This window comes from Eschscholzia californica, unplaced genomic scaffold, assembly GCF_041429995.1.
Source record: "Eschscholzia californica isolate CP2 unplaced genomic scaffold, dmEscCali1.0.p SCAF_1, whole genome shotgun sequence".
In the NCBI taxonomy this organism is placed as follows: Eukaryota; Viridiplantae; Streptophyta; class Magnoliopsida; order Ranunculales; family Papaveraceae; genus Eschscholzia; species Eschscholzia californica.
The window spans coordinates 1917234-1938813 of NW_028238198.1; the positions used below are offsets into that span (position 1 = coordinate 1917234).

The 21580-nt window shown below is 38.1% G+C and overlaps 4 protein-coding genes and 1 pseudogene across 5 annotated transcripts; 3 read left to right on the plus strand and 2 right to left on the minus strand.

The window, feature by feature from the left end:
* Nucleotides 1–4075: 4075 nt before the first annotated feature.
* LOC147563090 (F-box only protein 13-like) lies at nt 4076–6975 on the minus strand. Its single transcript, XM_086634712.1, has one exon. The coding sequence runs from the start codon at nt 5597–5599 to the stop codon at nt 4382–4384; it is 1218 nt and encodes a 405-aa protein (XP_086490838.1). The 5' UTR covers nt 5600–6975; the 3' UTR covers nt 4076–4381.
* On the plus strand, nt 6937–14195 carry LOC147563091 (serine/threonine-protein kinase AFC3-like). Of its 2 annotated transcripts, XM_086634739.1 has the most exons (13): nt 6937–7622; nt 9182–9248; nt 9356–9382; nt 9463–9616; nt 9684–9732; nt 9846–9960; nt 10029–10247; nt 10333–10397; nt 10468–10565; nt 10658–10739; nt 10847–11609; nt 11718–11920; nt 12096–14195. In XM_086634739.1, exons 1-11 carry the CDS (start codon nt 7536–7538, stop codon nt 10985–10987), a joined length of 1104 nt encoding a protein of 367 aa, XP_086490865.1. In that variant the 5' UTR covers nt 6937–7535; the 3' UTR covers nt 10988–11609; nt 11718–11920; nt 12096–14195. The 2 variants fall into 2 exon arrangements, with proteins under 2 accessions (XP_086490865.1, XP_086490859.1); XM_086634733.1 differs by having other exon boundaries at nt 10847–11920.
* Nucleotides 7720–9072, minus strand: LOC147563092 (uncharacterized). Its single transcript, XM_086634721.1, has one exon. It carries the CDS (start codon nt 8934–8936, stop codon nt 7755–7757), a length of 1182 nt encoding a protein of 393 aa, XP_086490847.1. The 5' UTR covers nt 8937–9072; the 3' UTR covers nt 7720–7754.
* Nucleotides 14196–14624: 429 nt separating the features above from the next.
* Nucleotides 14625–20242, plus strand: LOC147563093 (uncharacterized). The gene is made up of 5 exons (XM_086634749.1): nt 14625–14862; nt 14970–15127; nt 15303–16390; nt 16796–17722; nt 17804–20242. The coding sequence occupies exon 5, from the start codon at nt 19044–19046 to the stop codon at nt 19764–19766; it is 723 nt and encodes a 240-aa protein (XP_086490875.1). The 5' UTR covers nt 14625–14862; nt 14970–15127; nt 15303–16390; nt 16796–17722; nt 17804–19043; the 3' UTR covers nt 19767–20242.
* Nucleotides 15638–16526, plus strand: LOC147563094 (HIPL1 protein pseudogene; annotated as a pseudogene).
* Nucleotides 20243–21580: the final 1338 nt, after the last annotated feature.

The following is a 21580-nucleotide window of genomic DNA, read 5'->3' on the forward strand; positions in this document are numbered from 1 at the left end:
GTGACTCGGGATTCGACCCGTATGACTCGGGTGACTCCAGTATGACTTAGATAACTCGGTTATGATTGCTTTTCTCTTTATTTGTCACATATGAATGTTGTTTTTGATATTTTAGTTATTTAGTTTTACAATTTAGTTATTATAATATTAGTCTAGTAAGTCTACGAGTTTTTGGTTCTTGTTAATAGTTATTACTATTAGAGTTTGCGTCTATTATTTACTTACTATATTATAAAATATCAATTAAAAAACTTACTTACATTATATAGATATCTTTTAGAATTTTTTATGTCAAATATTTTTGGTACCTTAAAAACTATTGACAAAAGTTATATTCCTATAAGTTGAAAGTATCCATATAAAATAGGCATATAAAGTATATATATATAATATATATAAAATATCCTAAGATTAAATTTTGAAAACTTGCCTACTACATTATATAAAATCCATATCATGAGAAATGTTCCATTATAGATTAAGTTTTGAAAATCTTACCTAAAAATCTTGTATTGGAAAACATACATAAATCGATTTTGGATGGGGTTTTGTTCTTATGGGTTTTTGGTGCCTTTTCTTTCTGTAATATATCTCAACTTCGATTACCATTGTTCTCACAAAAAAAAAAGAACTTCTTCATCAAATTTCCATGTTCAAAGGGAGAGTTATCCCTCAACAACAACAACAAAAAAAAAAAGCCCTAACTCGAATGGAGAGAGAGAGAGAGTACCTGGTAGGGGTTTCACACGTCACTGTTAGAGATAGAGAGAGATGCTTTCATGATCGATTTCCTTCTTGCTTTCTCCCTTTCGTCGACTGGTAGAGGAAAAATGGGGTTTCTGTTCCGGCTGTTTGGCAAGGACGAAGAGTGTTGGGTTTTAAGTGATATAAGCGCCCCGATTTCTGGTTACTAAAAATCGGGTCATTTAATAAATGGACAAGAATAACGGCGGGTTTCAGTTAAATCTAAAGAACAAGCGGGAAAAAAAACAGATTTCAAAATCGTTGAAGCTCAAACAAACCCAGATGGGAAGAAAAAGATTTAGATCATCTTCTCTCTCTTCTCTCTTATGTTCCTCTCTCTTCTGTTTCTCTCTCTTCTCCCTCTCTTCTCTCTTTCTTCTCTCTCTTCTCTTGTTCTCTCTTTCTTCTCAATATCTCTGGCGAAGGGGAGGCCGGAGCTCGTCTAGTTTGTTCTTCAAACCAGATGATATCTGGTTTCCAGACGAAACCAGATCTGGTTTTGTCTGGAAACCAGAGCCCCTTCGCCGGAGAGGGAGAGGAGAACAAAAAAAATTGTCACCGGAAACAGTGGACTTCGCCGGAGATGGTGGAAGTTGCCGGAGATGGTGGTGGTAGGTGAAAGGAAGAAGAAGCTGAAAAAGTTGGTTGTTTGGGGTAAAAAAAAATTTTGTTTCCACCCAAAAAGTTCACACCCCTGAAAATTTCTTTATTTCCCCGTAACACCGACTTAAATTTATCCTGTATTCCAGTTTCTCACAGTGCTGTCAGAGCTCTTGGCAAGCAAAGTTCTCTCTTAGTCTTGCTTTATCCCAGCTTAAATATTTTCGTTCTTTCCATATTGTTTCTGCTTATACAAACTCAAGTTGTTTTGTTACATATAGTCCCTAAGTTATGGAATGGTGTATTTCTCGGGCACTGTCATACTTATGTCTTGGGCTAAGATTAATTACTTACATATAAGGCTGGGACGATTGTTTCCATTTATTTCAGCCTACCTATTTTTGTTCTTCCCATATTTTTCTGTTTATACGAACTCAAGTTGTTTTGTTACATATAGTCCCTATGCTATGGAATGGTGTATTTCTGTTTGAGTATGTCTATGCTATCAACTAGTTCTTCTTGACCAAGTATGGATGAAAGCATTAACTTTTTGATAAATGACCGCGATGCTGACACTGGTCTTGTTTCCAGGCACTCTCTTCTCTCAATGTCGAAAGGTTGATAATACCTGGTTTAGTTCTCGTTGTGCTTAAAAACATGGAATTCGATTTTGGTTGTCTGTGGACAGTGGAATTGGTTAGTTTTGCTTCTTAATTCCTTACTTGGGTTTCAAGTTGTATGTTTTTTATTTCCTTATACTTGACTGAATCCATAGTTCTTGCTTGATTTCTATGTTCGAATTTCATTTTTTGGATAGTTTTTACTTCATAGAGGGACTTGGTTTGCAGGAAGATGAATAATCAGCCTACCCCTTTGTCTTTCATGCATATCTATGGTCAACGTCAACAACTACCTGGTTCTGTTATTATTGAAGGTTAGCCTTTGCAACTTCACCTCTATACTCCGTTTTGGTTCATGAAGGATTCCACATTTTCGTTAGATGTAGCTCTATCATATAAGATATTATTTAAATTGATAGATTGCATGAATATAGGAAGCACACTTTTCTCCGTAAGTGCTGATTTATTGACACCCTTCAACACCATATTATATGTTTGGTGAAATCATAGTTATTCTCTACCACTTTTGGGCATATTCAACTACTTCTTCTCTTCGTATTTTCTATATGTATATAACGGGACCAGTGTTGTATATATATATAAGTTCTTGTATCAAATGCATTAAAACCACAAACTAATTTATATGAAATATGAGTCTACTATTCTTTTATGGTTTGAAGGTGGATCGGGTTACTGCAAGTATGGTTGAAGCAAGAATTGTAGCCCTTCTGGGCGTTGAACGACATTTTTGGTGAGGTCCTTTCTCGCACAAATTTCTGTATGTATGTCTGCGAATTTGTGCAGTAAGGTGCATTAGTTGTTAAGTTTACCAAATTTGCAGGAATTTGGTGACATGGAATCTCCTCTATATTATAAGCTTCGTCAGTTCTTCATTTCTATGTATGCCAGGTCTGTGGTTTTTTTGGTCTTCTTGGTTATTTTAAATTATCCACTGCGTAGATCTTCTTTACTTCATATCTAGATTCCCGACTATTTTGTTGAATTGATTTTGCATGTCGAATATCAAAGAATATACATTTGATATAAGTTTTCGGAGCTAACTCCTTGCAGGATGGAGATGAAACCATCAGGACAACCACTGGTTGTGTCCATTCCAATCTGCGGCTATGATGGTGAGCTTACTATTTCCTCAATCGATGCCAATAAGGAAACATATACTTCTCTTCTAGCTTCAATTCTAGTAATTGGTTTGTAATTTCTCAATTTTTTTATGCATACCGACATGATTTTCTCATCAATTTTTATGCATGCACAGATTTATTTTAGTGCCAAATCATGAAGAGGGCAGTCTAGCAGACGGTGCTCTTGACAATACAAGGGGCGCAAGAAAAGGTAGCTCGAGGACACACTGAAGCACATTGATGAAGTGAAGTTGATGCCACCAACTTATATTTGAAGTGAAAATAAACTAGTTACAAAAACGTGCAGATACACGACAAAAGTTACGACAAGAAGTTGCACGAAGCTCATTCATTGATAAAGTAATATTACTTTCAAGTTTCAGTTATATTCATCATTGATACCTTAACAAGAAAAAATCATTAATGTTATCATGTATCTTGCTCTATTTTGAACCGCAGGTCCAAGTATCCCATTGTCAGCGGCTAAGTCTGAGTTTGGGGGCATCAAGTTGAAATTAGGTTCAGAAGAAGGGTCTAGAAGTGCTCCACCTCCTCCACCCTTGCTAGATTCTAGTGACTTAGGTGCAGGAGATGGTTCTGGGCCACACCGTCCGTGCTTCTGCTACCCCTTCCCCCATGCCACCAATGGCTGCTGCTCTTGGTGTGCTCCACATATAGGCCCCCACAGGCAAGGAGAAAGCTATTTTTTCCACTTTGCTTCCTCTGCATCCACCTCTCTGAAATTCAGCAGTCTCTGGTACGAGGTGTGTTCCCGTTGCCACCTCTCTGAATTTTTTTTATAGTATACTATGTATAACCCGTGACTTCGGCACGGAAGATCTCGTTATAAACTAGAGTTTGAACTGGTCAAATAAGAAGGGTAACATTATCGCAAATAGAATACAAGTACTAGCATCGGGCAAGGCGAGCTTCAACTTTACCAGCAATTTAAACATTGGCAAGAAAATGTGGTATAAGAATGCAATTTTTTGTAAACGTTCCGTAGCTAGCCAATCCACACTGTGAAATAATTTTCAATGAATAATGTACTGTGTATCATTCTAGGTAAAAAAAAAAGTGTACAAATTAATATTCCCAACTTAACACATACTTTGTTATCTCAAATAAAATACTAAGTCTTGCGCCAAGCATGGCAAGCTTGGAATCACCTATGTGTTCTGTCTTGACCACGAACTTCGACTCCATACTTTCTAGGTTCCGGGTTGTAGTGATAGGGCAGCCTCCATGTTCGCAAACAATGCACTACAGCCCAATTTAAACATTGGCAAGTAAATCAGTTATAAAAGGTTGAACCATATACCTATTATACTGGATAGGAATCAAATCCCAAGTCTTACTCTTGATATTAGCCACTAACAAGCAGCTTTTACGTCCTCTCTTTAACCAAATATATATGAAATCCCCATAACTAGTGGTGCACTTGATCACCTTCTTATTATAACGACTGTGTTTGCGAAATTCGAGCGGTACACTCATAATCTGCGTGACAAATGACCTCATTTTCTCATCATAATCATCATTAATCTTCCAAATCACTACCTTATCAGGATGATGGACTACCACAAAAACCCTACCACCACATTCCACCAAGTCTGATGCAAAATACCAATCCATAAAATATGTGGGATATATGAATAATTTATGTTCTTTGGTATCTAAACATATTAAACTTTCCTTGGTTCCGTTAAGAAAGTATAACTTGATTTGTCCTTCATCTCCTAGACCTGTCACGCCGACTAGTATTTTTTCATGGTTTCCGTCGAAGCAAGAATTTGTAGGAGTAGGGTTTAGATCTTCATGATGAGCATTGATACTTTGCACAATAAACTCATCCCACGTACTACCTTTTTCTTCTTGTGAGGACGATGAAAAAACTTTAACACCCATAACGTATTCAGGAGATAATTTTTCATAAACTACAAAAACTTGATAATTCCACATTGAAGTTCTTTTACTTCCACCACCGTTAGTATTTGATGCTCTCATGGCAATACCCACAATATTATCATAACAATTTGTATCGAATCTGGGTAATAAACGCGACATTGTTCTACTCAGAGGATTTTTAACCACAAGAGAAAAATCATTAGTATTTTCTTTTGATGATATTTTGTAGCAGACTAGTCCATAGGAAGCAGGAATTACAGTAATTAAATTGGATGATAGGTCGCAAGGTAAAGATATTCTTCGTACTTTGGAAATTTCCATATCGTAAACAAAAGTGAAGTCTAAAGATAAGTCAGAACCAATGGGGAAAAACAGATGACTAGGGCGATTTTGGAAGGCAGAATTTGAAAAAGTAGTTGAAGAATGGAGGATGATTGATTCCCATCTTTTACAGACGGATTGACATGAGATAATATCACCTGTGGGAAGTTGTGCTAATATTGTTTCGGCTATCCCATCGTCGAGTTTGTTCCATTGATTTTCATCTTCTGTTTTCCTTCTCTTACCACCATGTGTTTGCTCCATCGATGATGATGATTTTGGATTCGATTCTACTCTCTATATGTATATATATGTTTAGAGACAGGATTTGTGTGTTTGATTAACAAGATTCTTGAAAGTTTGTAAAAGAAGATGGAGTATATATTTAGGAAACTGTCAAGGCAATCTTAAATACTTTCTAATTTTAATGTAGGCAATCTTAAATACTTTCTAATTTTAATGTAACCGAATGCTGAAAAATAGGTATACGTGTCAAGATGGGCCTAAAGAGAAGAAAGACTTCATAATTAACTTGAGGCCCTCTTTATGTAATGTTCCAACATGAAATTCTCTATTTTATAACAACACACTTTTCGCGAACCACTGGTAGCTGCATTACTCTGCAATGCAGAGGTCCTGGGTTCGATCTACTGGAAGTCTGGAAGTGTAAATCTAGGGATATTGAACTTGAGTTATTAATAGTATTAATAATGTTGTTGGACTTTAGGCCAAAGTTTAGTTGGGCTATAGACTCGTTCTTGTTAGAGTTTGAATTCGGCAGTTATCGTGTTTATCATATCTTTGATGTATCAATGTCATTGTAATGACTATCGTAGATCGTAGTCAATTTTCAAAAAAAAAAAAACACACTATTTCATAGATGTGATAAGGATGTAATAAGCACGATAGTCATTACAATGGTGTTTGATACATCAAAGATTTGATAAGCACGATAACTAATAAATTTAACAAGAGCAGATTTAAAGCCCAACCAAACTATGGTCTAAAATCCAAACTATATTATTTATACCCTAATAACCTTAGAAATTGGCCAAGATATGTGACCGTTTTTTAACAATTAGGTTGGCTCTAGAATTAACGGGTTTCCCTTCGCCGGAAACCTAACCATTATAGAGAGAGAAGAGGGGGAGAGAGAGAGAGAAGAAGAAGGAGAAAGAGAAGGAGAGAGAGAAGAAGAAGGAGAGAGAGAGAACAGGAAGGAGATAGAGAGAAGAAGAAGGAAGGAGATGGTTGGAGAAGAAGAAGTTAAAAGAAAAAAAAAATGTTGGTCGCCGGAAATGATGTTGCCGGCGACATTTTTCGGCGACCTTAAGTGGACGAATATGACGTGGCAATTGCTTAGTGAGGTGGACAAAGAGAAAGAAAATACATTTAATTTACAAAATTGCCATAAGGGTAGAATGGAGAAGCTTACAAAAATATGTTGGGGCCAAACAGGAAATTGGGACCAAAACGAATTGCCGGATACAATGGGGGTCAAAACGGACAGTTGGTCGCAAATCGGAGGCCAAAACGGAATTAACCCTATAAATTTTGAAAACTTGCCTAGTACATTATATAAAATCCATATTATGAGAAATGTTCCTTTATAGATTAAGTTTTGAAAAGCTTACCTAAAAATCTTGTATTAGAAAACATACATAAATTGATTTTGGATGGGGTTTTGTTCTTATGGGTTTTTGGTGCCTTTCTTTCTGCAATATATCGTTCTCATCAAACAAAAAAAAAAAAAAAATCGATTACCATTGTTCATCAAATTTCCATGTTCAAGGGAGAGTTATCCCTCAACAACAACAACAAAAAAAAAGCCCTAACTCGAATGGAGAGAGAGAGAGAGTACCTGGTAGGGGTTTCACACGTCACTGTTAGAGATAGAGAGAGATGCTTTCATGATCGATTTCCTTCTTGCTTTCTCCCTTTCGTCGACTGGTAGAGGAAAAATGGGGGTTTCTGCTCCGGCTGTTCGGTACGGACGATAAGGCAATGAGGGTTGGGTTTTAAGTGATATAAGCGCCCCGAGTTTTAATAGGAGGCGCCCCGATTTCTGGTTACTAAAAATTGGGTCATTTAATAATGGGCAATAATGTAATTGCACATTCACTAACGGCGGTTTCAGTTAAATCTAAAGAACAAGCGGGAAAAAAAAAACAGATTTCGAAATCGTTGAAGCTGAACGAACATGGATCGCTCAAGAAAAAGACCTAGATCACCTTCTCCTCCTCCTCCTCCTCCTCCGATTCCGTTTCCTCTTCCTCTACCACCTGAGGTATGTTATTCCGTTTCCTCTTCTTCTTACTGATCTTCTTCATTTCAAGATCTTCATTTCAAGATCAGTTGAAGTATCGTATTCTTCTTGATTTTTTTTTTTTTTTTTTTTTTTTTATCTCAATGAAACACATTAATATAAATAACTAAAGTTGAAGATTTCCATCTTCATATCGAAATAGTAACGCAGAACCCTCAAGGTTTCATTATTTTGCCTCTCTTTGTTAACCGAGTAAAGCTGGCCAAGTTCTTGTTTGAGATTCTCAATTTCAGCATGGGTATATGCACTTGTTTCTTCGTCTTCCTCGCTTAGCCGTCTCTCGAACTCATTAATCTTTTTAATTATGCTTGTTACCTTTCGATATGGCCATCGCCTCATTCCATTTTTTCTGCATATCTTCTTTACTACAGTTGAACATAACCTTAGTTGCTTAGAAGCAGTATCGATTGGTAGGTGAAAATAGTTAGCCAACTCAGCCAAACTCAATTTAGTTGTTCTTTCCCTCTGTTCAGAGAGGTTGGTCTTATGAACTCTTGTACCATTGTTTTCTTCCCTTCGACCAATATCGCCGCTAACTGGAGGGGTGTTTGGTGGTTGACTAAATTCATCCCGAATAACATGTTGACGACAATTAGAACCAGCACATAAAGCATCATAAAAATTCATTAATGGATCCTGGACCATAACAAACCCTTCATTTTTTCGGTCTTGACAATACTGATTCAAATATTGTTTCACATTCTCCATACTTCGCCCGCTAAAATCAATCATTTGATGAGTTAGTGATGGAGGCCCACCAACGACCATGTTTCGAGTCTCAAGAATAGCATGAGATATCACTCCAATACTTCCATGAATCTCAAACTTTAAAGTAATGGTGCCATTAACATGAGTGATTACTCTTAGTACTTGACACCAAGTGCAGTCAAATGAAGTTGGTTCGGGTTCAGGCGGCAAAACGGAAATGGGAATAGGAATGATATTTCTATCATCATCATTCTCAAAATCCATCATATTAACGAAGTCATCATTAGGATCATTATAAGAATTTTCATTTTTGTCTCCAACCAATATGTTGTTATTTTCATTTTGATTATTATTCTTAAAGACCGAAAATGGCAAACTATCCTCATGATTTGGTGAAGGGTTCATGAATTTTTGACTTGGTTTACGAGGAATCCATTGAGTGTTCTTTTCGATAGATCCGAGTTCCCCATAAAAATCAAAATTTGGATCATTTTCTTCACAGTTTGTAAGATCATTATTGTTGGAAAGTAAAGAATTAAGTATATCTTCATCAAATGGGTTATCCATAGATTATTATTAACTAAGGCTTAAATAACTTATTAAGAGGGTGGTGGAAAGGGTGGCGCTTGGTTTTACACCACCAAGCGCCGGTAGAAATGGTGGAAGTAAAACAACCCTATTAACTCAAGCACCAAAATGGTGCTTGAGAGGGCATTCTACAAAGAAAGGAAAATGTTGGGGAAGTATGTCGTATTCTTCTTGATTAAGGTTTACTTTTCATTCATCTAATTATTTATATGTTTTTATTTTAGGATTATCCTTCCCCCTCTGGTCGAGATGAATATGGCTTTTCCGAAGATACTTTGAATAACAATCGCTGTAAGATATTATTTTAGGTTCTTCTTGAATTAGGTTGAATTTTGGTTGTCTTGGTTACCTTTTGTAAATGCAACATAGGTCCTAAAACTGAGGGGTTTTCTATGCAGATAAGATCATCCATAGCTTGGGTGAAGGTAAGATACTTCCACCTTCAATTACTAACCACACTAACCACAGTTTCCTTATGAAAGTGTTGATTTTTTTTTTTTTGCAGGAGCCTGTGGTTTTGTCAAGTTGTGTTTTGACACAAAAGAAGCTAAATCGGTTGCGATTAAAATCTCTCGCCCGGGTACCCAGTTTTATGATATGGCTGTAAATGAGATTCACGTGCTACAAGAGCTCGCAAAGTTCGATACTGATGGCAGACAGTAAGTAATTTTCTCCCCCCTCTTTACTCTTCTTTCATAAGGACTGCTAATGGATTTGATTTTGCAGTTTCGTACAATTAATCGACTCCTTTGACAGCAATGATCGGAAATGCTTAGTAAGTATTGTTGGAGGTTCAAACCCAAATTTGGTTTAAAAGCCCTATTTCGACAAGTATATTATTTTGTTTTGGTGTTCATTGATTTCTATTAACAGTTTCAAATTCAATAGGTACTTGAGAAGCTCGGACCGCAGTTGAGCGATCTAATGAAGAAACAGGGAGCTTCTCAAGTACCCCTGCCCATTATTCGGGACTTCGCGAGGCAGCTTTTGGAGTCTATTGAAAGTGAGTATTTCTTTTATCTTTTTTAAGTTAAAAAGTTTTGATTACTCTCTAATAGCAATGCATCGCAGTTATCCACCGTGCTGGATTCATACACGTTGATTTGAAACCCGATAATCTGCTTCTTCTTTCACTTAAAGATGAGCCAGACTCGAAGAGTTCATCCTACGAGCAATTACTTCCCAGGTTGAGCACTATCAAGGTGATTGATTTCGGGATTGCCAAACCTAGTCGTGGATATGATTGTGAACCGCCTTATCACCCATATTGTGCTCCGGAATTCATCGTGGGTATGTAATCGTTCACCTTGAAATGAAACGATCCGTTTTTTTACTACTTATTTTGTTTTCTGGTTTCGGGGTTTTGTGCTTACAGATGGTAGCTGGGACAGTTATCTTGACGTGTGGAATGCTGGTTGCATCTTGCTGGAGCTGTGCTCGGTAAATTTCCATGTGGCATTCTTTTTCCCTTACACATTTATCGAAAAAGTAAAACTGACGAGCTTTGCAGGGAGTGGAGTTATTCAGAGGGGCTGACAGCTTAGAGCGTATAGAGCTGATGGAGAAAGTGTTGGGGAAATTACCCTCTTCGATGTCGAGTAAACTAAGGTACCTGGACTCACATTTTTCATACCTTATAATCTTATATTTGTTTTATCTCTTCTGAAATTACCACCTAATTGTAATATAATTATCTTCAGTGCTAGAGTTGACATAACAAATGATCTTAATGCAACCTCAGAAAGGATGCTTAAAGTTTCTTTAGAACATCGTCCGCTCAAGGTAATTATTCTTAGTTTATATCGATTTTGAGTTGTCGGGCTGGAGCCTTCGGGTTTTTTTGCTTTCCTAGTTCAAACTGGGTGACAACTGTTCCTTAAATTGTGTAGGAACTTGTCAAGTATACTGGGGATAAGTCAAGAGATGATTTAGTAGAGTTAATAAAAGGTCTCTTGATGTATGTGCCTTCCGAGCGACTAACGGCCGGGGAGGCCCTCAAGCATCTATTCTTTACGAAGGAAGAACACTAAAGGTTTTGTTAATACATGGCAATGAGGCAACTCGTATCGGCCAATGTCGTTGTACCTAAACTTTGATAATTCTTTTGACATTAATAAAAGACAACCCTCTTTTAATGGAGCTGGGTATAAAGTTCTGTGCAGTATATCTTGAATGTGAAGATGGATACAAGTTCATGATCCTTAATTTCTTCTTCAGTTCTTAACTTCTTTCAAGTTTATGTTCTGATAAAGTCAACTGTATTGGCTGCCAATCATAATATAGATGATTAATTCAAATAATTTTGACATAAATCTTTGTCTTCTCCCTATCTACTCCACTAAGTATGTGGATGTGTTTTATCAGATATTGAATGGAAATTGAAGAATTTTGTTAATTGGAAGGATTTTCAAACACGCAGATGTTGATTTTTGTTTCTAACCAATTTTTTCTTATGTAGATTGTCTGACTTCTTTGAATGATTGAATTCATCTCACAGAGAAAGTATAAAAGAAGAGAGGGTTGTTGTTTTTCTTGTTTTCTTATTCTGTTTGTTTACAGAGGATAGTTTTGTTCTACCAATTCTCTTCTTACTATCACAACTTCTTATTATGCTTCCTGATTTTTCTTCTTACCCTTTGTGTACCGACTCAAGTAAGTTTCCCTCTCTAGTTCTTATGGTTCTTATAACATCATAGACTCTGTTGTTTCAATTATTTTAACTGAATTTTCAATTGTTTTATGTGTTCTTATTGGAATCAGGGCCACCATTTACCATCAACACTTTCTGTCCTTCTGTTCTTATAAAGGAAATGGTTCTTTAAAATTGGTTGTTTTGACTCTGCTGAAGATTCAAAATTGGTTGTTGTGACTCTGCTGAAGATTCAAAATTACAGAAGAAATTCCAATCTTTGTGTGTTTCTGATCCTGCTTGTGCTTCTATCCTGAAATCCGTCATTGGCTAGGTATGACCCTGTTTATAGAATTAAACAGAACTCACAAAGCTTTTAATTAATTTTAAACTTTGAAGTGTCGATATCTTAGATTGAGATTTCATTACATGATCTTTCTCAATTCAGTTTTCGATGAATTATGGTCTAGTTTTGTGCTTATGCAGAAAGGTTCTTGAATTGTTTGCAGAGTTGTGATCAGTTCTCAGCTGAACTATTCAAAATTCAATCTGGGCTTCGGACGGTTCCGATTCTCTGCAACTCTACTGTTTTGTCAAAATTCATTGGATGATGTAGGCATAAATCTGCTGCAGCTACAGTAAGCTCAGTTGAATTAGGTAGAAGTTGTGGCGCTGGGGAAAACTCCGATAGAAAAGTTGCTGGAAGCAAGACCGGGGGATCTTTTCCTCCGGAACAATTAGCCTTGGTTTCTGAACAAGAATCTGAGAGGTATGTCAAGTCTTATCGATCTAAGTTCTCTGGTGACGGGGTGGAAGAATGTGTTTCCACTACAGGAGGTTCTTCTTTATCTGCCGCAGCAGAGTCAGATACAGCTGCAAAACTGGGTTTTGATTTGAATGAAGGTTTCCCTGTGGATGAAGCGAATCAGGGGGATGGAGTTAACTTCTCTGCAATAGGGAGATCGTCTGTTATTCATGAACCTAGTTCGTTACAGTTTCGTGTATCTTCGGTGTCAAGCAGTGTGCCTGCTTCAGTCACAGTGATTGCTGCTGCAAAGGGCCCTTTGTTCCTCCAGAAAATCTATTGAGGGGTAAAGGGGAAATAGGATGGAAAGGATCTGCTGCTGGATACATGGCTGCTGGATATTGACCTTAATCTGACGGATGAAATGGTTGAGGACTGACCCTTTGAAAGCTCTGCACAAGAAACACGTGCTGATTCCAGGATCCTTAAGAATTGTGAATTAGGACTTAGTGAGAAGATTAACTCTTCTTCGCGAGTCAGTTTTACAGGTCTAGATCTCGACTTGAACAGTGTCTAGGAAAATACTGATAATTCACTGTTTTCCGCCAACACCTGTATGAGAACCGAAGCACCTCTTTTGCCTGTTCGATCTTCGTCCGGGACATCTTCTAATGGTGAGATGAATGCACGGAGGAACTTCGATTTGAATGGTCCAGGTACGGATGAGTTACGTGCAGAAATGACAGTTATTAGACACCACATGAAAGGAAGCTTGCCATTCGTGCCACCTAGTGCTGGTCAGAGAATGAACAATGCAGAAATGGATCTGTCATCATGGTTCCCTATTGGGAATTCTTATCCAGCTTTAGCCATCCCATCAGTTTTTCCCGATAGAGGAGAACAACACTACCCTATTGTTTCGGCTGCCGGAGCACAAATGATCTTAGGCCCATCAACTTCTGGTCCCAACTATGGGCATGATATGTACAGAGGTCCAGTTCTATCTTCGTCCCCTGCAGTTGCATATCCTCCCGGAGCTGCGTATCCATATCCAGGGTTTCCTTTTGGAACTGCTTTTTCTCTCCCTTCAACCTCCTTCTCAGGTGGGTCCGCAACTTCTGGTGGAGGAGGTGGTGGACTCTGCTTCCATGCTGGAGTACCTTCTCAGTTACTAGGACTCTGCTCAGTTACTAGGACCTTCCGGATGTGGTACTCTAAATGGTTGGGGTTGGGAATGGTAGAAAATTGGGGAAGACAAGGGTTAGATTTGAATGCTGGTCCAGGAACTGCAGATGCAGAAGGAAGAGAAGAGAGATATAATCCAACATCTAGGCAACATCCAGTTGCCAGTTCTCATACTTCATCAGAGGAGCAAGCGAGGATGATGTCCCAGACAGCAGCTGTATCGAAGAGGAAGGAGGCTAATGGAGGGTGGGACATTGAGCGATTTGGCTACGAACAACCTGGCAGTAGAGGAGGTCCCCGAAGGAACTATTTATCTGGCAATCTGTGCAAGCCTGATTAGTTGTCTGCCCAATTTCCTTCTGTCCTATATCGCAGAGAATGTCGATAAATTAGGGCTTTCAGATGATAAAGGAGAGAAGATAAAAAAAAGAGAGGAATGTACAGCATATGTATTGACATATGGCTGAGTGAGGGCACCTTCAGTTTCAGGCCCAAATCACTTGTGAGCTCCTACTCTTTTTATATAATTTAAACATTTTAGTTCCAAAATGTGTCTTGATATTTTAGTTCAAGTTTTTGCAGTTGGAACCTTATAAAAAGTTGTGTACCTTTTGCTGTACTTACTGTAAATGGTAGTGATTCCATCTTCTTGAAAAGGATATTCATGGCTTCTTCTACATCTCCAGTTTTCTCTTCCTTTGCATATTTCATATTTTCAGGGTGATGGTTCAAGAACTCCATTGAAGAGCATCAGAAAGGAGACGACTGAGTTTTTTTTTGACCCATGGTTGACTAAGGTGTTATTTGTTTTTGTTTTAACATCTGAATGTGAATATAATTGATGTGCCATTTTAGTTGTTTGTATGCTTTTTTGAAATTTGTGAATTTTGGTATTTGATGCGTTTTTGTATTTGATGTTACTATGAGCTATCATGGTGTCTATAATTCATCTGGCCTTGAAAAATGTATTGGTTGTGTGAGTGCTAGAGTTAGCATCCTTTCATATGACTTGTTCATGAATAATGTATGTATACTTATTTGTGCTCTCCCATATCTCTCTTAAATGTTTTAAGTCCGTGTTCAAAAAACAAATCTCTCTGTCTTGAAAGGTTAAGGTGCTCGTTTAAAAGAAAAGCTGACAAAAGGAAAACGTTGGAATTATTTAACTCGCTCGTGCGTGACACCTTACTTTTTAGGGGGGTTTGGGCCTTAGGTAAGGGTTCCATGAACCCCTAAAAGGTGTTGCTATCGGCGAAGACACAGGATTCTCTCTATCCATCAGAGTATGTAGCGACACTGTGGATCCCTTACATGTTCTTCTTCTTACCCTTTGTGTACTGACTCAAGTAAGTTTCCTCTCTAGTTCTTATGATTCTTATAACATCATATGTTCTGTTGTTTCAATTATTGTTACTGAATTTTCAATTGTTTTATGTGTTTGTATTGGAACCAGGGGCACCATTTACCACAAACACTTCTCTGGCTTTCTGTTCTTATTAAGGAAATGGTTGTTGTGACTCTGCTGAAGATTCAAAATTACAGAAGAAATTCCAATCTTTGAGTGTTTCTGACCCTGCTTGTGCTTCTGTCCTGAAATCCGTCATCTGCTCGGTATGACTTTGTTTATAGAATTAAACAGAACCCACAAAGCTTTTAATGAATTTTAAACTTTGAAGTGTCGATATCTTAGATTGACAGTTTATTTCATGATCTTTCTCTATTCAGTTTTCCATAAATTATGGTCTAGTTTTGTGCTTATGCAGAAAGGTTCTTGAATTGTTTGCAGAGTTATCAGTTTTCTACTGAACTATTCAAAATTCAATCTGGGGTTCGGACGATTTCGATTCTTTGCAACTCTATTGTTTCGTCGAATTCATCGGAGTCCAAAATTGCAGCAAATGAGTTTTGTGGGAAGGTTTGGGAATCATGTCACGATGTATCTATTCTGAATTCCCCATTTGCTCATTCCCTACAAGAAAAAGCTGGAACACCAATGAACAACTCAACTTCTTCAAAGCTGACAGATTTTTGGCAATCAAAATCGGTTTTTTGTGAAGCATTTGGTGGAGCGTTATGCTGATGGATCAGTATGTTTCAACGGCGAACCAGTTTCACTAAATAATGACACCGAGGCTTCAAATCCAGAAAGTTGGTAATGGATCATATCTTAATATGGCTGCTCATCCTGACGGCTCAAATTGAGCATTCTTTTCTAACCAAAAAGGCAGAATATGGTTAGCAAATTCCGGAAAATGACTCTGGAGGAATGATGGATCTTGATGAATCCAACACATTTGTGGATTTAACCAATTAAGTACATTTTGATACTGTGTTTGGGTTATGGAAATGGCATTTCATCCTAAGTTTGCTACCAATGGCCGTTTCTTTGTTTCGTTCAATTGTGATAAGGTTCGATCTACAAGATGTTCGGGTAGAGATATTCATGTAATTCAGATGCAAAATGTGATCCTTCGAAGCTCACACCTGACGATGGAGCTCAGCCATGTCGTTATCATAGTGTAGTTGCAGAGTTTACTGCGAACAGTACCTCCTCGTCAAAATTTTCATTGGTAAATTATGGTTTAATTTTCATTACCATTCTGTTATCTTATTCACCAAATCATTGTTGTTTTAATTCTACGTTGATTGATTGTTTAGGCAGACAATGGTAACCCATCGGAAGTTAAAAGAATTTTTGCAATGGGTCTTCCATTTACAGGGCACCACTGAGGCCAGATTCTATTTGGACCCGCAGATGGGTACTTATACTTTATGATGGGCGATCGAGGAGGAAAAGGTGATCCATACAATTTTTTCAAACCAAAAAATCCTTGCTTGGAAAGATTATGAGGCTTGACATTGATAATGTACCAAGTAAGTGTTAAGATAAATTAGAGTTATTTTTATCTTTCCATGGTTTAAAATTCGACCTTAAAATCCATTCATCTTCATCGAATTTTAGATGTGACCTTTGTTCAAGATTGACTATGTAGCCATGTTTGTGGAGGTGCTACTGAAATAGAAGACCTTGGTTTATGGGAAAACTATTTTATCAATTTATCCCAAAGGACAATCCATCTTTTGAAGATAAATAATTACAGCCTGAAATTTGGGCATCAGGGTTGAGGAACCCTTGGAGTTGTAGTTTCGACTCTAAAAGGCCGTCCTACTTTCTCTTCACTGACACTGGGGAGGTTCGATTATTATTTTGTTCGAATTTGATTTTCATGCTTAACTAAATACACAACTTTTCTTACTGAAACTAGTTTCATATTACAGGACCAATATGAAGAAGTAGATATAAACACTAAAGGTGGAAACTATGGATGGCGAGTATATGAAGGTAATACAGTTTCTGATCCGACTAAGTCTACTACCACGAAACAATGATACTAGCTCTGCAAACTTCATATTCCCGATCTTGGGTTATAGTCATTCTGATGTGAATAAGAACGAAAGATCTGCATCGATCACTGGTGGCTATATCTATCGATCCATGACTGATCCATGCATGTATGGAAGGTAAGTTCACTGCTCCATTAGCCTTCTTTCGCCTAAACTCTGAACTGAATATTTTGATCTCTGAACTTATAACACCATGAAGCTTCACTGAGCTCCATGAATGCTTTGGTTAAAGCTGTGTCAAAGCTAGTGCGTCTATGTCAGATGGGTATACTCTGAAAAGAAATTCAGCAGGAGATGATGTAGGCATAAATGTGCTAGCAAGTGTTGCTACTGGGGAAATGTCCAAGTCTGAACTGGTTTCACCAATTAATTCTCCTCAAAGAAGCTTATCTGTAACAAAGGTTTCTAAAATGGTATGCAAAAGTGAAAGTATTATGTGAGGATGTCGAAGGTCAGAATTTGGCTGAAGAAGGAACTACAGACAAGCATAGTGGAGCTGGTTCATTGCGAGTTAAGAATGACATCCAACACAATGGAACCACATCAAAATCCGAAAAAAAGCTAGAGGGGATCAAAGTCCATGTTCACATATGCAACGAACTGCCAATGTTTGCTTGAAGTCTGATGTTAAGCCTGATGAAAACGTTTTCGCTTCTGAAGCTATATCTGTTGCAGATGTGAAAGTAGAGGGTGCTGAGCCTGAAGGGTCTAAAGAACTTCACCAGAGACAAACTAGTGTACCTTCATTTAAAAGAGAAATTGCTGATGGAAACATTACCGACAAGATAACCTCCTCGCCGGGTATACTTCAAAGTTATTTGTTATCTATGTATTAATTTACGCATGTGTATCTTTCTGAAGCATTCCTTGTTCATGATGCAGGTTTAAGTCCAAACGTTGATAAGGAAGCTGTCAAAAAATCTCTTCTTCCACCTATAAAAATGGGTATTGAGATAAGCCACTTGTACCTGAAGAAACGAACACTGGCAACCAAACAGAGCAGAAGCAGACGAGTGCAGTTCCTTCAACCCTTTTAGATCACGATAAACCAGTTGATATGAATGTGGCAGATGCTGTGATTTCTTCTTGTTCTGGTGACATTTTGCAGGATGCTTCTAACAAATTAAATAGTGAAAATGAAAGAGCAGAGCAGACAAGTGCAGTTCCTTCAACTCTTAGTGAGTGTGCTGCAGCAACAGTAAGCTCAGTTGAATTAGGTAGAAGTTCTGGCGCTGGGGAAAAATCCGATAGAGAAGTGGTTGGAAGCAAGAGTGGGGGCTCCAGAACAAATAGCATTGGTTTCTGAACAAGAATCTGAGGGGTATGTCAAGTCTTGTCGATCTAAGTTCTCTGGTGTTGGAGCAGACGAGGTGGAAGAATGTGTTTCCACTACAGGAGGTTCTTCTTTATCTACCGCAGCAGAGTCAGATACAGCTGCAAAACTGGATTTTGATTTGAATGAAGGGTTCCCTGTGGATGAAGCTAATCAGGGGGATGAAGTTAACTTCTCTGCAATAGGGAGATCGTCTGTTATTCATGAACCTAGTCCGTTACAGATTCGCCTATCTCCGATGTCAAGCAGTGTGCCTGCTTCAGTCACAGTGACTGCTGATGCAAAAGGGCCCTTTGTTCCTCTGGAAAATCTATTGAGGGGGAAATAGGACGGAAAGGATCTGCCGCCACAAGTGCTTTCCGATAGAAAAGTGGCTGGAAGCAAGACTGCGGGATCTATTCCTCCAACAGGATACGCGGCTGCTCGATATTGACCTTAATGTGGCGGATGAAATGGTTGAGGACTCACCCTTTGAAAGCTCTGCACATGAAACACGTACTGCTTCCAGGATCCTTAAGAATTGTGAATTAGGACTCAGTGAGAAGATTAACTCTTCTGCACCATTCAGTTTTACAGGTCTAGATCTTGACTTTAACAGAGTCGACGAAGATACTGATAATTCACAGTTTTCCACCAACACCTGTATGAGAATGGAAGCACCTCTTTTGCCTGCTAGATCTATGTCTGGGCCATCTTCTAATGGTGAGATGAATGCACGGAGGAACTTCGATTTGAATGGTCCAGGTACAGATGAGTTAAAGTGCATAATCAACAGTTATTAGACACCATATGAAAGGAAGCTTGCCATTCATGCCACCTGGTGCTGGTCAGAGAATGAACAATGCAGAAATGAATCTCTCATCATGGTTCCCTATTGGGAATTCTTATCCAGCTTTAGCCATCCCATCAGTTTTGCCCGATAGAGGAGAACAACACTACCCTATGGTTTCGGCTGCCGGAGCACAAATGATCTTAGGACCATCAACTTCTGGGCCCAACTATGGGCTTGATATGTACAGAGGTCCAGTTCTATCGACGTCCCCTGCAGTTGCATATCCTCCTGGAACTGCGTATCCATATCCAGGGTTTCCTTTCGGAACTGCTTTTTCTCTCCCTTCAACCTCTTTCTCAGGTGGGTCAGCTACTTCTGGTGGAGGAGGTGGACTCTGCTTCCCTGCTCGAGTACCTTCTCAGTTACTAGGACCTGCAGGTCATTACCCAAGACCATACATGATACTTCAGGATGGTGCAACTCTTAATGGTGGGGTTGGGAATGGTAGAAAATTGGGAAGACAAGGGTTAGATTTGAATGCTGGTCCAGGAACTGCAGATGCAGAAGGAAGAGAAGAGAGATATAATCCAACATCTAGGCAACATCCAGTTGCGAGTTCTCATACTTCATCAGAGGAGCAAGGGAGGATGATGTCCCAGACAGCAGCTGTATCGAAGAGGGAGGAGCCTGACGGAGGGTGGGACATTGAGCGATTCGGCTACAAACAACCCTGGCAGTAGAGGAGGTCCTAGAATCTGGCTATCTGTGAAATGAAAGCCTGATTAGTTGTCAGCCCAATTTCCTTCTGTCCTATATCGCAGAGAATGTCGATAAATTAGGGCTTTCAGATGATAAAGAAGAGAAGATAAAAAAAAAAGAGAGAGGAATGTACAGCATATGTATTGACATATGGTTGAGTGAGGACACCTTCAGTTTCAGGCCCAAATCACCACTTGTGAGCTCCTACTCTTTTTTATATAATTTAAACATTTTAGTTCCAAAATGTGTCTTGATATTTTAGTTCAAGTTTTGGCAGTTGGAACCTTATAAAAAGTTGTGTACCTTTTGCTGTATTTACTGTAAATGGTAGTGATTCCATCTTCTTGTAAGGGATATTCATGGCTTCTTCCACAACTCCAGTTTTCTCTTCTTTTGCATATTTCATAATTCCAGGGTGATGGTTCAGGAACATCTGAATGTGAATATAATTTATGTGCAATTTAGTTGTTTTGTATGCTTTTAGACATTTGTGAGTTATGGTATTCGATATTACTATAGTCTATAAGCTGTCATGGTGCCTATAATTCATCTGGCCTGGAAAAATGCATTGGTTGTGTGAGTGCTAGAGTTATTATCCTTTCATATGACTTGTTCATGAATAATGTTTGTATTACTTATTTGTGCTCTCCCATATCTCTCTCTTTTAAATGTTTAAGTCGTCGTTAGAAAAAACCTCTCTCTTGAAAGTTAAGGTCCTCGTTTAACAGATGAAGTACATTTTGATACTGTGTCTGGGATTATGGGAATGACATTTCATCCTAAGTTTGCTACCAATGGTCGTTTCTTTGTTTCGTTCAATTGTGATAAGGTGAAATCTTCAAGATGTTCGGGTAGATGTTCATGTAATTCGAATGCAAATTCTGATCCTTCGAAGCTCACACCTGAGGATGGAGCTCAATAATGGATTTAGATTTACTCACAGAATGTATAAAACTATGATTTTTTTATAAGAGATAATTAGTATTTTGTGTGCATGGGTTATATATTTTTTCAGTATTTCTAAAATTATATATAATTTGTATTATTATACATAATAAATTTCAAATTGAACTTATGGTATCGGGTACTTGAGATACAGATTATAACAAATGTATTATTTGTTCAGATATGGGATACAATAACACATGTTATTATCAACCTGTTCCCAATTGGATAAAGCACGAGAATAACTTACGAGGAGTTTCAGAGGAGCTCCGGCAAGGCACCTCTCTCACTCGTAAGCTCTCTCTCGATTTTGTCTTGATGGAGTCACCTTGGACATTTATTTGGGCGTTTTTAAAACTACCTAAAGTAACGGTGGTCGTGTCCCGTTAATTTTGAAATACATCACAACAACATGAGACCGGCAGAACAAAATAGACAAGAAACCAATTAATTGTCAACTAAGAATTGAATACTCAATTTATTATATCCAAGAAACAATCTTCACAATACATATTTAATCAAGGTAGGCGATACGGGAGCAAGATAGAGGGTAGTCAACATTTGGATATCCAAGTGGTTAACAGTGTTGACATAAACTCCAAGTTCCTTGACAGGGAATGTAGGAGAGAGACCAAAATTTAAAAGAAAAAACAAAGAGAAAGTGGAAGATAATGAGAGACCAAAATTGAAAAGAAAATGTAGGAGAGAGGAATAAGACTCATTACTCGTGAGATACCAAATAGAAGATAGAGAAAGACAGGGAATCATCGTACATGAAAGACATGGAACTGTTAAAGGCAAGACTCATTCTATGATTAATGGGCTTTGGTTGTCGACTCATCCCTTTAAA

Bases quoted from the DNA above. Each gene is read 5' to 3' on its own strand.
- LOC147563090 (XM_086634712.1), bottom strand. From the start codon at position 5,599: ATGGAGCAAACACATGGTGGTAAGAGAAGGAAAACAGAAGATGAAAAT.
- LOC147563091 (XM_086634733.1), top strand. From the start codon at position 7,536: ATGGATCGCTCAAGAAAAAGACCTAGATCACCTTCTCCTCCTCCTCCT. The intron at 9,383-9,462 runs GTAAGATACTTC...TTTTTTTTGCAG, and splicing joins CATCCATAGCTTGGGTGAAG to GAGCCTGTGGTTTTGTCAAG. The intron at 9,617-9,683 runs GTAAGTAATTTT...TTGATTTTGCAG, and splicing joins TTCGATACTGATGGCAGACA to TTTCGTACAATTAATCGACT.
- LOC147563092 (XM_086634721.1), bottom strand. From the start codon at position 8,936: ATGGATAACCCATTTGATGAAGATATACTTAATTCTTTACTTTCCAAC.
- LOC147563093 (XM_086634749.1), top strand. From the start codon at position 19,044: ATGAAAGGAAGCTTGCCATTCATGCCACCTGGTGCTGGTCAGAGAATG.